The sequence below is a fragment of the Diprion similis genome, chromosome 4 (genome assembly GCF_021155765.1).
Source record: "Diprion similis isolate iyDipSimi1 chromosome 4, iyDipSimi1.1, whole genome shotgun sequence".
Classification (NCBI taxonomy): domain Eukaryota; kingdom Metazoa; phylum Arthropoda; class Insecta; order Hymenoptera; family Diprionidae; genus Diprion; species Diprion similis.
In genome coordinates, this window is record NC_060108.1 from 13909984 (window position 1) to 13925217 (window position 15234).

The 15234-nt window shown below is 37.3% G+C and overlaps 2 protein-coding genes across 2 annotated transcripts; one reads left to right on the forward strand and one right to left on the reverse strand.

Moving 5' to 3' along the window:
* The first annotated feature begins 248 nt into the window (after window positions 1-248).
* Window positions 249-8506, forward strand: LOC124405155 (condensin complex subunit 1). Its single transcript, XM_046879824.1, has 21 exons — window positions 249-459; window positions 603-737; window positions 812-987; window positions 1173-1318; window positions 1428-1509; window positions 1805-1867; window positions 1954-2187; window positions 2265-2597; window positions 2700-2868; window positions 2926-3272; window positions 3357-3524; window positions 3631-3855; window positions 3935-4179; window positions 4283-4403; window positions 4605-4943; window positions 5122-5249; window positions 5465-5719; window positions 5855-6127; window positions 6199-6341; window positions 6438-6909; window positions 7560-8506. The coding sequence occupies exons 1-20, from the start codon at window positions 336-338 to the stop codon at window positions 6809-6811; spliced, it is 4080 nt and encodes a 1359-aa protein (XP_046735780.1). The 5' UTR covers window positions 249-335; the 3' UTR covers window positions 6812-6909; window positions 7560-8506.
* On the reverse strand, window positions 7812-12353 carry LOC124405158 (regulator of nonsense transcripts 3A). The gene is made up of 6 exons (XM_046879827.1): window positions 12046-12353; window positions 11390-11804; window positions 11046-11197; window positions 9187-9853; window positions 8777-9084; window positions 7812-8701 (listed from the first exon to the last, which is right to left on the reverse strand). Exons 1-6 carry the CDS (start codon window positions 12160-12162, stop codon window positions 8489-8491), a joined length of 1872 nt encoding a protein of 623 aa, XP_046735783.1. The 5' UTR covers window positions 12163-12353; the 3' UTR covers window positions 7812-8488.
* Between the last annotated feature and the right edge of the window lie 2881 nt (window positions 12354-15234).

The window sequence follows — 15234 nt, forward strand, 5'->3', positions numbered from 1 at the left end:
GAGCCATGGAGACTAGAGTAAAGAAGTCCCAACCCTGTATGTATGTATGTACAATTTGATTCAGCATTATAAATCTGTATACAATAAAACTTTCGAACTTACGATGACAGCGCTACTTTTGATAAAATATGAAACGACTAAACGCCAAATTTCCGAGGACGAATTTTTCATACGTTCTCCATTAGAGTATATTTCAGCGGTGTGAAGTTGGCATCACTAAATTCAAAATTCCGCCGTTACGCCAATTGCGTACTGAGAACGCCATCAGCAAGTCACACGCGTATGAAAAACATGTGAAATGTCAGTGAAACTTTGAGCAAAAATTCTATTCTAAAATGCGGATCGCCGTGCCTGAATTTGTGATACCGTCCGACAAGGATCAACTGCTTCAGACCCAGCCGGGAAAATACTCGGTTAGAAATGTCTATGCTCCCCGGGATATACAAAACATTCTTGCTGGTATGTTACCCTTACATTTTAGTCAAATAAATTCTACTACTGATTATTTACTCCGGGTTTTGGTTATCTTAATTTCTGTTTGTTGCCGTAATTTTTTGATAAATCTATTACTTGATAGTCCATCATTGTAATTACTATTGCAGATACAAATGCTATCCTGCAGGAGCAGGGACCCAGCTTTTTGCTCGAACACTTTGACAAATTTTTCTCTGTTATTGTACATGGCTCAAATTTAAAGATACCCGTTCACCTTTTGGCGGTCCAACGAATCTACAAATGTGAGTATGTGAACTTTGGCAACTTTTACAAAACAAAACATCATTTTTTATACGTTTTATTTGTTATTGTCCAGCTCTTGAAATGTTTATAAACGAATGGGAAAGTCAGTACGACAGGGCTAGAGAACCAGCCCCAGAAGATAAGCCTCGACTGCTTACCATTACCAATATGCTCGCATACCTGTTGTCCAGTTTAATTCGTCACATAGAGATTGCCGTGTCAGAAGAGTCTGCTGGTGGAACTTCGAAGGTGAAAAACCATTTGTATAATTTCAAAATTTTCTCATAGAAACATTACTATAAAAACAGTAAATGTAAAGTATGAAATGGTACTTGGGTTTGTTCTTTGATTATGAAAAACTGTTGAAATGTATGTATTCATTCCCTCAGTTATTGTGTTTATAATCTCACGTTGTCTTTGAAATTTTTTCCTAGCAACGGAAGAAAGGATCATCCAAAACGCATTGGGAACACAAGTGGTATGAACAAATTGATGAAATATTGGTACTGATATATCACTGGATACAACTGCCACTTGAAAAACTTTGGCAACCGCCAATAGCCGATGGAAGTTTTATCAAGTTAGTATTTCTCAGTCACCGGATTATTTGGAAATTCCGGACAAAAATGAAAACTTCAAGCATGTCTTGTTAGAACTAATTTTAAATTATAAAATCTTTTATTGTCTAGGTGCATTTCAGAAATATGTTACCGGGTTCTAGAAAGATGCAAACATGTCAAAGACAAATCTGTGCGAGAATCCATCTTCCAAGTGAGTTATAGTCGGCATTGAAATATTTCGATACACTTATCCCCGCTTTGATAATTGTCATTATACCTTTGACGAATTGATGAAAATATTTTCTTTTTCAATTTTTAACTAGCTACAGTGAATAATGAGTTTGATAAAGTGTCTTGAAAAATTAAGCCTTTATGAAATCTTATAAAAACTTAAAATTCGCATGTTCAATTTTTTCTGCTATACCTTCTATTTTATAATGTGGAATCTGATTCCAGTTCTTAACAATAATAATATCAGTGGTAATGTTTATTCCCATTTACTTTAGATACTGGGGATTCTAGTGAAGCGGTACAACCACAGTATATCCTTTGTGATAAAAGTAGTTCAGGTTAGTAGCCTAAAGAAAAGTCTTTACCTCACGTTAATTACAAATATACAGTTAATCCTGACGAAAAAATGTTTTCTTGGAATTAGTTGGTCAAAATGTGCGACGGACTAGCGGTGTATTTGGCAAGTGGTGTAATAGAAGTTATTGAACAAACTGAATGCACTGGTATTGTTAAGGAGATACTGCGTGAAGTTGACCGAGCAACTCCGGAGGAAGGGGGTACGCGTAACATTGCGACTTTCCTTGAAGCAATCGCTTTGTCAAAGCCAGACCTCATATTACCAGCTGTTAGCAACTTGACTGATCATCTTGAAAATGAGGTATAACAGAGACCAGTGTCAATGACTATTGAATTTCTGATGTTCAGATTATATGGGAAAATTTCTTTGCTTTATAGTGCTACCTAATGAGAAACTGCGTGATTGGTATACTGGGAACGATAGTGAAAGAGATTCTGACATCTGAAGATCTATCTGAAGATCAGAAGGCAACACGAGACGAGTGTTTGGACAACCTGATGGATCATTTGTTGGACACAAACGCGTTTGTCAGATCCAAGACTCTTCAGGTCTGGCAATACCTTTGCACAGAAGGTGCAGTGCCTTTAGTAAATCAAAATGCTCTTCTTGCAGCGATAATTCACCGATTAAATGATAAGAGTGCAATTGTTCGCAAATATGCTTTTCAACTCCTCAGAACTTTGTTACAGTGCAATCCATTTGCTGGAAAAGTAAGTTTTTCTTGTCTTCTTTCTTCCACTGCATAACATAATATTGATTTTGACAGGTAAACTATTCATTACCCTACTTGTATTAACATTCTTTCTTTACAGTTTAATTTAGACAAGTTAACACAGCAGTTGGCAGATGCAAAGAAAAAACTCAAGGCTCTGAGAATAAGTTTTGCAAGTATTAGTAAGCCGGGAGCAAAGATTAGAGTAGACATTTGGAATGCACTTGCCCCAAGCATCCTGAGTACTATACCAAACATACATGTCGAAGGTAATACCCTATCAAATGTATTTTTCTGACCCTTTATAAACGTTGCTAATCTTACAGAATACATGGAATGTGAGGAGGATATTCTTCCTGAACTGGATTCTCACTTTGAAAACTTGAGACAGCTTCTTTTTCAAGAAAAAATCCGTGAAGCACTAGAACGGCTAATAAGTTTAAGTGCAAAATTGCCAGAAAAGTTTCCCATTGGTACTATGACCTCTGAAAACAAAGAAGAGTTCCTAATGTCTCTACTGCACAAAGTATTCATGGATTCGCAGGAAGCTCAATTGTGTACAGAAAATCAAGAGAGTGGCAATATTGATGTACAAATGAAGGAATATGAGAAAGAAAAGGAAACAAGGAAAGAAGCTTATGCAACTCAAGCGAGATTGGTGGAGTACATTAAGGTAAAGTTCATAAATATGGACAATTAATATGCAAACTCCGTGTAAATAGTTGGGCAATGAAATTTATCAGCTTCTCCATTTTAGAACTGTTTAATCTTCGCCACTGAGCTTTGTAAGGCGATACCTGTCGCAAAAATGCGATTGTCCTCGATCTCGTCGAGTGATGCCATAGAAGCTTGCAGTTTTCTAGGCATTGCATGTCAGTTTAAAGTTGAAGGAGCAAAAGAAGCTATGCGCGGGGCACTTTGTCAGGTAGAATTTTAAAAATTTTTTGCTCAGTGAAGTACATTAGACATTATACATACTACGTAGTCCATAAATTCGATTATTATATAATTGATAATTATTTGAAAAATAGGTTTACAGTACTGATGTATCAGTTTGTGAAAATCTAGCTGAGGTGTACAAGCAGTTATACATCAGAGATAGTGAACAGTACACCTCGGAGAGGCATAAGGCATTAGATATTGCTAAAGCACTTATTAACATGGTAAAGAGTCTAGAACCTGGCGAAAGTCCTGCTCTCACGAAACTCATTTTGCTATGGAGAACAAAAGAAGTAATAAGTGCAGAGATGTTTCGGGTAAGTACAGTAAGATGGGCTTAGGATTCATTTTCTTATGGACTTGAGAGCTTAATTACTGTTTGTATTATTCAAAAAGGTATTGTGGGAAAGGTTTTCTCTCAAGTTAACCGACACCTCACCTGAAGAGAGCCGAGCAGCGCTTATGCTCTTAACTATGGCTTCTACAACTGAGTCCGCCATTTTCACGGGTAACTTTGACATTCTTGTCAGTGTGGGTCTTGGTCCAAGGGCAGAAACCGACCTTTTACTCGCTAGAGATACTTGTCGTGCAATGACCAAAGTGGAGGTGCTAAATCCCGACCCTTTAAAATGCCCATCGAGGTAAATCACTCAGTTCAGTTTACCTTTTGGTCAACATATCTTACGACTGACACCCTAACTCTCTATCTGAAGATCGCTTACAATACCCATTTTACATTTTTAGGCTTCCCAATGAGCATCAAGTGTTTGAAAAAATTCTTGTTCTCTTGATAAAAAAATTTCGTGACGTTGACGAAACTTGCTATACCACATTCTCAACGGAAGCAATCAATGCTATTTATCACGTGAGATTTTAAGCTTCATTCCTTAATTCGTCATTTTTCTTGCTTGGCTCGAATGTTTACACATTAATAAATTTAACTGATTATCACGTATTTTTCGTTATTTCACGCTGCCTTTTTGCGCGGAATGATAAAGTGTCAAGTAAATAATGAAAATTTTGTATATTCCCATGAAGTAAAACACATTACGTACTTTATTCACAGTTAGCAGACCAACCAGATTTGCTGATGAAACATCTGCTTAGCCAGTTGGTGACAAACTTTCAGTTGGCAAATGGTATAAGTCACAGAAAAACCATGCCTTCTGCACAATTTGCAAACCTATTACACATTATTGGCCACGTTGCTATTAGGCAAATGATACATTTGGACATGCATGTATACAAGGAATTGAAGCGAAGAAATACACTGATAGAAATGGTGAAAATGAAGAGGAAAGGAGATACCAGCATTCGAAATATTGCTGATATGACGGCAAGGAGCATTCGTGATGGCGAATTGGATACACCTTCCAGTGCTAGTCGGATGAGGCGCCTAAAAGATGTAATTTGCTTGATCAACAGTTTCATAAATTTAAAGCTACTTTTTTTCAACACAAAATATTTTTTCCTAATATGAAGTTTCATAGTGCGGCATGCCTCCCTAACTTTTCCTACTTAGTATCATTCAATCTAATCTGTATTATTGTAAAATAAATACTAAAACAAATTTCGATATTCAGACCTCGATTGAAGATAATGGGCAAGAAGCAATAGAGGGTGCAACAGCGGATGACACCGATGCTGAATTTATTCACAATGTCTTGGAAAATGAAGTGGTTTCAGGAAACGGATTATTAGCTAAATTTGTGTAAGTTGAAAATTATTGAAGGGATGGTGTACCCCTGTAATCCAAATAGTGATCATTGCGCAGGCTTTTTTGCAAGGTATCTGTAAAAAAAACTTTAAAACCTACCTGTGAACGAGAAAAAAAATCGTTTTTCACTTAAAATATTTCAGAATTTATGTTGTACTACTGCATTAACACAGGCCCTTAAAGCAGTGTCATAATAACAATTTTTACAGGCCCATTGTTTTGGATGTTTGCCAACATCCTGAAAAGTACACGGATGAAGATCTGCAGATATCAGGATCACTTGCTCTCAGCAAAATGATGACTGTAAGCTCATCGTTTTGCAAGGAATATCTTCAGCTTTTAATTACTATAATGGAACGCTCGCCATATCCAGCTAATAGAGCAAACATCCTTGTTGGGGTAACAGATCTGATGAATAGATTTCCAAATGAGGTAGAACCTTGGACTAAGCACGTCTATGGCAGGTAAACTGGTTAATTTGCCGCTGCCATGCATAATTTTTCAAGTTCAGATGAAACGCATTAAAACTATTTCTGTTAATGATTTGGTTCATCATTTAATTATTCATTAGGTTATTCATTGGTTATTTTTTATTTCAGACTTAGGGACGAGTCCCCGCTAGTCAGACAGACCTGCGTCAAAATGTTGTCGAACCTAATAATGAAGGAAATGGTTAGAGTTAAAGGTCAGGTATCAGACTTAGCACTCTGTATCGTCGATCCGGAGGCAAACATTCGTCAAGAAACTACAAAATTTTTCAATGAACTAGCTAACAAGGGCAACGCTCTCTACAACATCATGCCTGATATTCTATCGAGATTGACAGACTGCGATTTGAAGCTTGACGAGAATAAGTTTCAGGATATAATCAAGTAAGGACTCAAAATTATCATTTTTAATATATCACAGCATTCCAAATACAATATGGTTTTCTGTTTGACAGATTTGTGCTTGGTCTTCTGCAAAAAGAGAAACAAATCGATGCAATCATTGAAAAAGTCTGCGTTAGATTTAAACTGGCTACAACCGAGCGTCAATGGCGGGACTTGGCGTACTGTCTCTCTCTCCTTAAATTTAATGCAAAAGGTGAGTTGATGTACTCTTCTAAGTAACATGTCCATAAACCAACATTTATATATTTTTGATTGAATATTTATGAATTAAATTTTTTTTTTTCTACAGGCATTCGTCGTCTTGTCGATAATCTGCACCTTATGAAGGACAAAATCCATCATGAGCCAGTGCTCAACGTTCTCGATAACATTGTCGATCAGGCAAGGAAAAAAGCTGAAACTAAGGCAGCATGTCTTGAGCTAGAAGAAAAGCTCAAGCAAATGCTTGACGGCAATGATAAAGAGAACGAAAAACCTGATTCCGACGCTGCTATCATGCCACCACCAGCTACAACGCCACGGCAGCTTACAACGTCACGCCAAACTGCAACCCCTCGACAAACTGCAACCCCACGACGAATTGCAACCCCTCGACAAGCAAAAACACCACAAGACGCGACAAGAAGAAGCAGTAGAATACGTTCCACTCCAAGAAACACTTAACAAACGAAGAGGTGCATTAGAGAATGGGACATACATTTGAAAAAGCGTAATGTGAGAAATAAAATACTTTGGAACGTAAGCGAAAAACTAAGTACTGGGTGAAAACAATTTGTTGATCTCATTTTTCTGTCTAAAAATATTTTTCAATTTTTTCATGAATCATTCCTAAACTTATTGCATTTTGCAACGCGACTGTTTAGTGAATTGAATCATTTCTAATAAGTATTAACTACGGTACAACTTTATAATTCTCTTTTCCTCTCCGAACTGAATTGAAACAGAATGATCATTTTATTCATCTCTCTTCTTGATTGTGTAGTTCCCATATGCTGGTACTGGAGTTATTGCATATTCTCTACTATTGAAGTTACAAACATAATAAAACGGAGACATTTAACTCTGTGCAGACTATCTGGGTCAAACAGTGATCCAACACCTGAAGTCATTTCCGTCCATTTTTCGTACCCAATGTTTTTGCTTGTGTACTTTTTTACAAACTTAATATCAAATGCGGGCCTGTATAATCTTATTTCTAACACTCAGCTTTTCTATTTCACTAGTGTGCATGTTGAATCAACGAATATAAACGTCTTTTATACACGGAAGAATTTTTCGATCACCCTCGCCAGAGGTCTTCTGAATCAAGTCAGAAAATGCTATCCCCAGATGGTAAATATCTGCCGGTTTTTCATTCCTTTTTCTATTTTTACTTTCAGCTAATACACATCTACTGAAACTTTATATACAGATAACGGTACCAATTAGTGTGACGAAGCAATTCTCTCGATTCCGATTGAAAGTCATCCCAGAGTGTAATTACGCCTGTTGAAAGGTAACGCAATGCACAATTATTTCTCTAACATATTGCACTGTTTTCCGTGTACTTTAATCAATGTACGCGAAAAGCACTTCCTTTACAGTCGTGATTACAGTAATAAATGTAAATTAGGGAAAGTGCACAGAGTGCAGTGAGTAGATAACACCATTAGTTCATAACGATAATATATTTAGCTGTTGCTTCATTAACGGGTAGAAATCAAAAGATGAAGTATTAAATTAGTCGATAATTGAAAAAGACACATCTTTTATTTATTTTATCAATTATCGTAACAGACACTTTTATATGCAACCAATATAGAGAATGTTATGAAGGAACAGATAAACCACTTGCGATAACGAACCTTTGGAAAGGAAACTAAAAAAAAATGATACAATATTATTTACATCCATGTCATTATTTTATCTTGGAAATTATCGCCGACTTTTTTACCCTGTGGTTTGCAATGAGTAACTCAAAATCAAGAGACAGAGGAGTTTTTCCGTAAATAATGACAATAACAACATGATATCTATTAATCTGAAATTTTTCAGTTAAATGAGAAAAATTTTTTTCAACAATACCACACTAACATTTGACGACTGAGTGGGCATGATCATTGTTTCTGATGGAAAGTACAAAAAGAAAATATAATATACATGGATACAATCATTATAAACTACAATATACATAAAAATATGTATTGTCCTAACCGTCATTTAAGAGCGATGACAAATCCGATCGAAAACTGTTATGTATAACACCGTACTTTTATAGTATCTTGAAGAACGTTGCGCGATTAGAAAACGGCTAAAAAGTGATGCAACTACTATTTAGTAAACGAATGCGAAATGGGATATCTAAGGTAGATCGCGGCTGAGGCTACGCTTAAAAGTCATTGATCTAACTTCAGTCGCAGGTTTACTTGGTTTGACAGCTGTTGAGGGAATGGGGCTTGGAGTTGGGCTCTGAGAAAGAGAAGCTCGTTCATCGTTGGTCGACTTTTCGCGTTCTAATCGCTGTTTACTGAATTTTCCCATGCCAGGTCTGTAAATTTCCATTGCTGGCCGATCCTATAACAAGATTGTATCAATAACGCAGCGTGCGAATTAGTATTTTTGATAAAAATAGGCGCTATGATAGCACACCTTGTTTCTGATCCTTCGCTCTTGTCTCGGGTCTTTCTTGGATTTTTCCTTGTCATTTTTCCCATCTTTTTTTAAACTACATTGATCACCTCCATCCAGCGATTTATGCCGCCTAAGGGTTGCCCCATCACCACCACCTCCCTCCCCACCGCTCTCCAGTGAACTCCGTCTCTTCATTACCTTTGTGCCTTCCTGCATACCTAAATCGGTTATATAAATACTTTCAGAATCGATATGGTCATTTGATTTAGATTTGGCCGAGTCTGCAAGATGTTCTTCGGGTGAAGTTAACGCTTCGATTTCTCTATCTGTAACAAGTAAGTGGGTGACATATTCGGTGTAAAATAAAACTCTTCTGTTTATACACTAAAAAAAAAATCTAATTAAACAAAACTAACGAATGTTCGTACCATGTATTTCGCTTTGTGTTTTAATTTCGTAAGTCTCACTTAGTTCTTCTTGAGATTCCTTACATTCTATTTCTGGTTCAGGTTTAGGTTTGGACTTCTCTTCTTTCTTCTTCACTTCATCCTTGAGAATTTGAATTTTCTCAGCCTTTATCACATTCAGAACAGTCTCTGATTTTTTATCTTTCCTTGAAAACGATTCACGCTCCTCCTTTTTTGGTTTACTAGCATTACTAGGCTCAGATCCAGTTTCTATGTTCTGCCGCTTAGCCTCAGCTAACCTTTTCTTCTCTTGTCTCATTTTTTCATAACTTTTCCCACGCTTTTCTTCTACTCTTTTATCTTTAACTTCACTTTCTCTGTCTTCTTCTCTTGTTTCATTTCTGCGTTCTTCCTTGGATTCAATTCTCCTATCTTCCTTCGAATTTTCTCTTTCCTCTTTTCTAACAGAGGATTTTTTGTCTTCGTTTCTTCGCTGATGTTTTACCTCCCTGTCTTTAAAGTTTTTCCCCGAAATTTTTGAATCCCTTTCTCTCGCAGGCTTGTCACGTTGTTTCTCTTCTTTTTTGTTACGACTCTTTCCTTCTTTAGGTGACAGCTTTTCTTTCTCATCTTTGGTTTCTTTCGTTTCCTTGCTCGTCTCTTTGCCAAGGTCGGGATTTTTCAATACCTGTAACAGTGGAATTTATTAACTAACAATGTGAAGATTTTGTGGAAATCGTATGATATACTAGAAGTTATAATAAATTCAGGCAAAGCATATAGTGGTGTTGAATTGCAGGTGTTTTCTATTAAAGAATATCATTATTGTAAAAAAAGGATCAACAAGTTCATGTGGTATTATATAGTAAAAATTAAGTAGCTAGTAAAAAGTTAGTTCTGTACTCTAATCAGGGTGTCAACAAATTTGGTCGATGCTTATAGATCTTTTCAATTCTCCTAGTTTATATACAATGGTTGAGTAATGTCTAAAATATTAATACAATAGCTGCTCCTCGCTAGTGTATTATGTTTAGGACTAACAGCGACATGAATTTCTTATTTATTCATTAGCAGTCGATCTGTTCATGAGTTCTTTCTGAATCCAGGCAAACCATTTTTGAAAGCAAATTTTAAAGATGCAATTTGATCACAATCCATCATTGCACTACAGCTCTTCGACTTCGACAGACAGCTGGTAGCTTGTGACTCCCAAATCTTTTTCAAATTAACCGATTGACATTTTGGCAATTCGGGAAAGACTTCTCGTTTTTGTACAAACTGTACAGACCGATTGAAATTTGTTTTTTCGTTATAATTATTCTTGAGATAAAACCATCGGCCATCATAGCCATTCCTTTTCCAATTTCTATCATGCTGTAGGTAGTCTTTTTCTCTATAATCAAACAGTTTTTTAAGTCCAGTTTGCCTTGAGTTTCGTTTAATGTGTGCAACTGATAGATCCTTGGAATAAATTTCTGTAAAGTGGTTTCCCTGATTTGACTCTTGAAGAGTTTCCAGCGATTTCTTGTTTAGTTTCACTTTAACACTGGTATCACTGCAATATATTTCTCTACTGGATTGGGCGCAAACTTGATCATTTTTTATGAATGGTTCAGAAACGGTGTCTCCGCTAGGTTTGGGGTTGGTTCTAACACCGAGGAAAGGTAATTCAGATCTCGATTCTTCGTTGCTGCATAGTAGCTGTGGATAGGAAAGGTCAGTGTCAGTAAATACAGTAAAGAGTAATAAATGTATCTCTAACCGAAATGGAGGTTCCAGCCAGTGTTGTTATTCTCTACTGTATTTAATGGCACATGTACCCTGCCAAACCAACTCATTCTCGTACAAAAAAAAGTCGTTGACAATGTTTTAATCAGTACCTTAGATATTGTTAATTCATCTTTAGCTCTTCGCCTCTCCAAATCTCTGCGTCGTCTTTCTTCGCGCTTCTCATCACGCAGCCGCTGCTTTTCTTGCTTACGTAGTTTCAAAAATTCTAAAAGTGGAGTCGTTGTAACCTTTTTGGATAATCCTGTAATTTTGTAATAATAATAGTTATCGCATAATAATTGTTTCCAACTGGAAGCTTATAGTACAAAGAAAATAGTTTGCTTATATTTTGTTAGATGATAGCTCGCATATGTATTTGACAATAATTGCAATATTCCACAATAAATTATTATAGTGAGTTGAAAATACATATGTGCAATTTTTAGGTGCGCACCATCAGATGGTTGATAGGAGTACTCGGTTTTAGGCTGACTTAAGCCCGATTCAGCCTCCTGATTTTTGAGGCATTCAAGAAAGCTAAGGTAATAGGGATCTGTCTTGAGCGTGCCACATTTCTGATCCTTTTTCTTGCCAACTCTTTTCTTGGGAAGTCTTTGGAAAGGAGCGAACTCAACCACAGCTGGATACTCGGTACCCTTGGCGTCGACAAATACGTAATTATCAAACTTTTCCCTGAATATGAATATGTCCTGTTGCTCGATGAAGTTTATGTAGGCTCGGGTAAATGCGTGCTGACCCAACGACAAATCCGCCTTTACAAAATACATGTAATCGTGGTCAGGCAGCGGTGAGATTTGCTCAATAAATTGTTCCTGGGTCATGGAAGGCGGGAGCCGCCGAACAACGACCTGTAAAGAATAGGAGATCAGAAAACTATCTTTGGTAGCTACTATCGCATCTCGCGGTCATATTTTTATTTAAAGTGGTATTGTGTCCAGGATCTGTGATTGATGCGTTAAAACCTGATCTGAATCCTAACCTAAAATGTATATACGAGGCTATTCATGGTGTAGATAACTAAGTCTTACACGACAGCGAGACTCGGATCCAGAAAGGATTAGATATATTTATCGATTGTTCAAGCCTTACTTTGGTCATGGGACGGCATTTATCTTTCTTGTTATCCTTGGGCTTGTTCGCAGCATCTGGTGTACTTGATTGAGAATCTGTCGGAGGTGAAGCTTTGGGCTGTTTTTCTTCAGTCATCCTAAGACCCAAATTCCTGTCAGAGTCACTTCAAATACACGGAATATTCGATGTCATTCAATTCGTAGCTCCGTGTTTGCCTCTTTTTGTTTTTGACACGATTATACTTCGGCAGACAATTTTTAAATATACCTCAACAAAATAAACCCCACGCGCATACAGACTGCCCAATAACCAGGCCAGCGGTGCCACATTTACTATCGAATTCGCAAAAAATACTATGGAACAAAGGCCTAAAAATAATCCGAATCCATAGAGTATAATCAATTTGTGGGATTGGCAGCACTGCGAATGTTTTGAAGATCAAACAGCAGGAATTGATAGATTTTTGTTTCATCGGGTTTTCTCAGTTTTTACTGAACATAATATAAGATATTCAAAATTTAAAAATACATTGTACTATTAATAATCGTTTTCAGTCATTTCGACGCAACTTGCGTATTATCTTTTTTTTTCAACTTCAACACGAAGATAATATTGTTCAAATTTTGTCGACACTTTGCATCTAAAGAAAGTGATAAAGTTGGATAAGATAATTTTCGTATCGGAGTTTGAATAAAACTACTGTTTTATCTTTGTCGAATTTAATATGAAACATTAATCGTGCTATAATAAAGAGTCAGTCCAGTTACATTAATTCCCCGATTATTAGAAATCAGGACATCGAAACTTACGACTGAAACGCTAATATTATTACGCCTTTTTGTATTCAATGTTATCAATTTATTCGTTCATTTATTACATTTCATAAAACAATCAAGCTTATATCGATACATGGTATGCATACTATAACCTAGTGTATTATCATCGCTGCAGTGTTTTTACAAGCCAATCCTTTACCGATCGAACTCGATCCGTAATCAGTAGGCAATGTTGTAGCCGTGCTGCTCGATGGAATAGCCGCCTGGCACGTAGGCCACCGGTGCTATCGGCGCCGGATATGAGTAGGCGTACTGGTACGGAGATACCTGAAAAACAGATGACGGCAATTAGCGGGTTGACACAGGGTGCATTTAAAGGGGTGCCCTGGTCGATTTCGACCTTGACGTATATATTTCCAAACATCGAAGTCCACGTATCTCAAGTCCGAAAAAGAGCCTAACAGCACAATTCTGAACAAAAATAGTCAATACATTTTTATTTAACGCAGAAATAAAGAAGTGGCATGAATTGTAGGAATTTACTATTCCGATTTCGAAGAATCTATGCCCTTTCGTTATTTCTGCGTCAAATGAAAATATATCGAAGTGTTTTTATTCAGATTTGCGTATAGAACGGGGCTGTTGAGCCCTTTTTTGTGTTGCAGATACGTGAACGTCGATGTTTGAATATATGTATATGTGCATAAATCCAAAATATGTGGTTCTTCAATATCCGCAGCCATTGACTTCAGCGTTCGAATTTCGCGCAGCGTAACTTACCTGAGGAATAATCGGGGCTCTGGCCAAAGGAATATGCGCAATTGGCGATACTATTGGGCCGACGATAGGTGTCAACTTGGCTGTCGAGGCCGGGGTTTGAGCATCGCGTTTTGCAGTTTCAGGCGTTGCAGCTGGCGCTGCCTGCACGGTCGCCAAGATCAAAACGATTGAGAATATCACCTAAAAGTAGTTAATTAATTACTTCGTATTTCAACATATATGTTTTCGTATTCAGGTGAATTGTACGTATAATATACTCACGGGTTTAAACATGATTGTAAAATTCGTCTGTAGCTCGTCGAAATACCTAAACTTCGATGGCAGGTTCCTCGTGGTTGCTGCTGTTACACTGTGTTTTCTTCCATCGCCTTACCTGCTATTTATAGGCGGTGAATCCTTGCTAGGAAAAAACTAAACTCGTCCTGAAATGCAGTCTCTACGAGGTAGAAACAAGAAATGCGTCCGTGTGTGTTGCGTTCGAGTCGCCAACCCTAGACAGCTTAACGCTTGAGTCACTTGAACTCTGAGGTTGATTTTAAAGTCAATCAATAATTGCTTGAAAACTAACTGTTTGTTCATCCACAATCTCTTCATATCGCTATTGCAGTTGAAACATCATGTTCACCAATTGTATGTCCGAAGTCCAATAAAAAATGTTATTTTTTCTTCAAAATTTTCACACGGGCATATGTGGGTATATTAAAACACAAATTTCTGCCTTACCTAGGTGATTTATCAGCTTAATGTTTTCTGAAAGTAAGGACGCTGTTAGTTGAAGGAATAAAAAGTCGTTAGGTACATTACACTCGAGCTGGTGTAACGATCGCAAGTCATTATAATTGTGGCATAATAATAAATATTAGAAATATTCTTGAGCCCGTTGTAGAAAAAGGGCTCAAAAAGGAGAGATAGATAGTTAGAGCCAATCTGTGCAGCAACTTATAGCCCTGTACGTAAGTACAGACTTGAACCTAGTCATAAAAACAGTTACGTACATCGACATCTCGATTGCCCAACATTTTCAGTCAAGACTGTCTAGGAAGTACCTACGAAGGCTAAAAAGCTGAGTAAAAGGTCTCGGAGGTTAGTGACTTGCGCCGAGTACACAGGGTACACGTTGCCCAATATTATTATCCCGTGCTCGTCTCATGGAGATTAGATTCATGTTGGCAGCGCATCGCAGGCAATACGTGTAGAGGTATCTGCAAGTTAGATCGCAGTTTGCAAACTTTCGTCGAAACTGGAGTCGTAACTGAATTATTTTTACTGGCAGTTAGTAATTAGAATGGCGTGAAATCATGCTTGTTAATTGGAGAGTGTGAAGATAGTCAGACGCTTCGGTATGCGAAATGAAAATTTCATTTCGTTGTCAGATCAAAACATTTGACTCTGAATAATTATTTCTTCACCAAACCATTTCTCATTCTGAGACTTAATTTTAAAATGTGTAACGCAGAAAATGTATGGTTCGATGTTAGTAGGCCCATTATAAGCACTGCCATTTACGCTTACAGGTTTCGGCACGGGAACCTTGATATGTAACGAATATGGAGCTGGTAGAACTAGGAAACATGATATGCAGGCTTGTTTTGGTCCCACGCGTACAGCCGGGTAACAACAGTGAAAAGAAGCGTGGGCAATGCACTGCGGC

Bases quoted from the DNA above. Each gene is read 5' to 3' on its own strand.
- LOC124405155 (XM_046879824.1), top strand. From the start codon at position 336: ATGCGGATCGCCGTGCCTGAATTTGTGATACCGTCCGACAAGGATCAA. The intron at 4,180-4,282 runs GTAAATCACTCA...TTACATTTTTAG, and splicing joins CCTTTAAAATGCCCATCGAG to GCTTCCCAATGAGCATCAAG. The intron at 6,128-6,198 runs GTAAGGACTCAA...TCTGTTTGACAG, and splicing joins AAGTTTCAGGATATAATCAA to ATTTGTGCTTGGTCTTCTGC.
- LOC124405158 (XM_046879827.1), bottom strand. From the start codon at position 12,162: ATGACTGAAGAAAAACAGCCCAAAGCTTCACCTCCGACAGATTCTCAA. The intron at 11,198-11,389 runs GTGCGCACCTAA...ACAAAATTACAG, and splicing joins CTCCTATCAACCATCTGATG to GATTATCCAAAAAGGTTACA. The intron at 9,085-9,186 runs GTACGAACATTC...TACTTGTTACAG, and splicing joins AACACAAAGCGAAATACATG to ATAGAGAAATCGAAGCGTTA.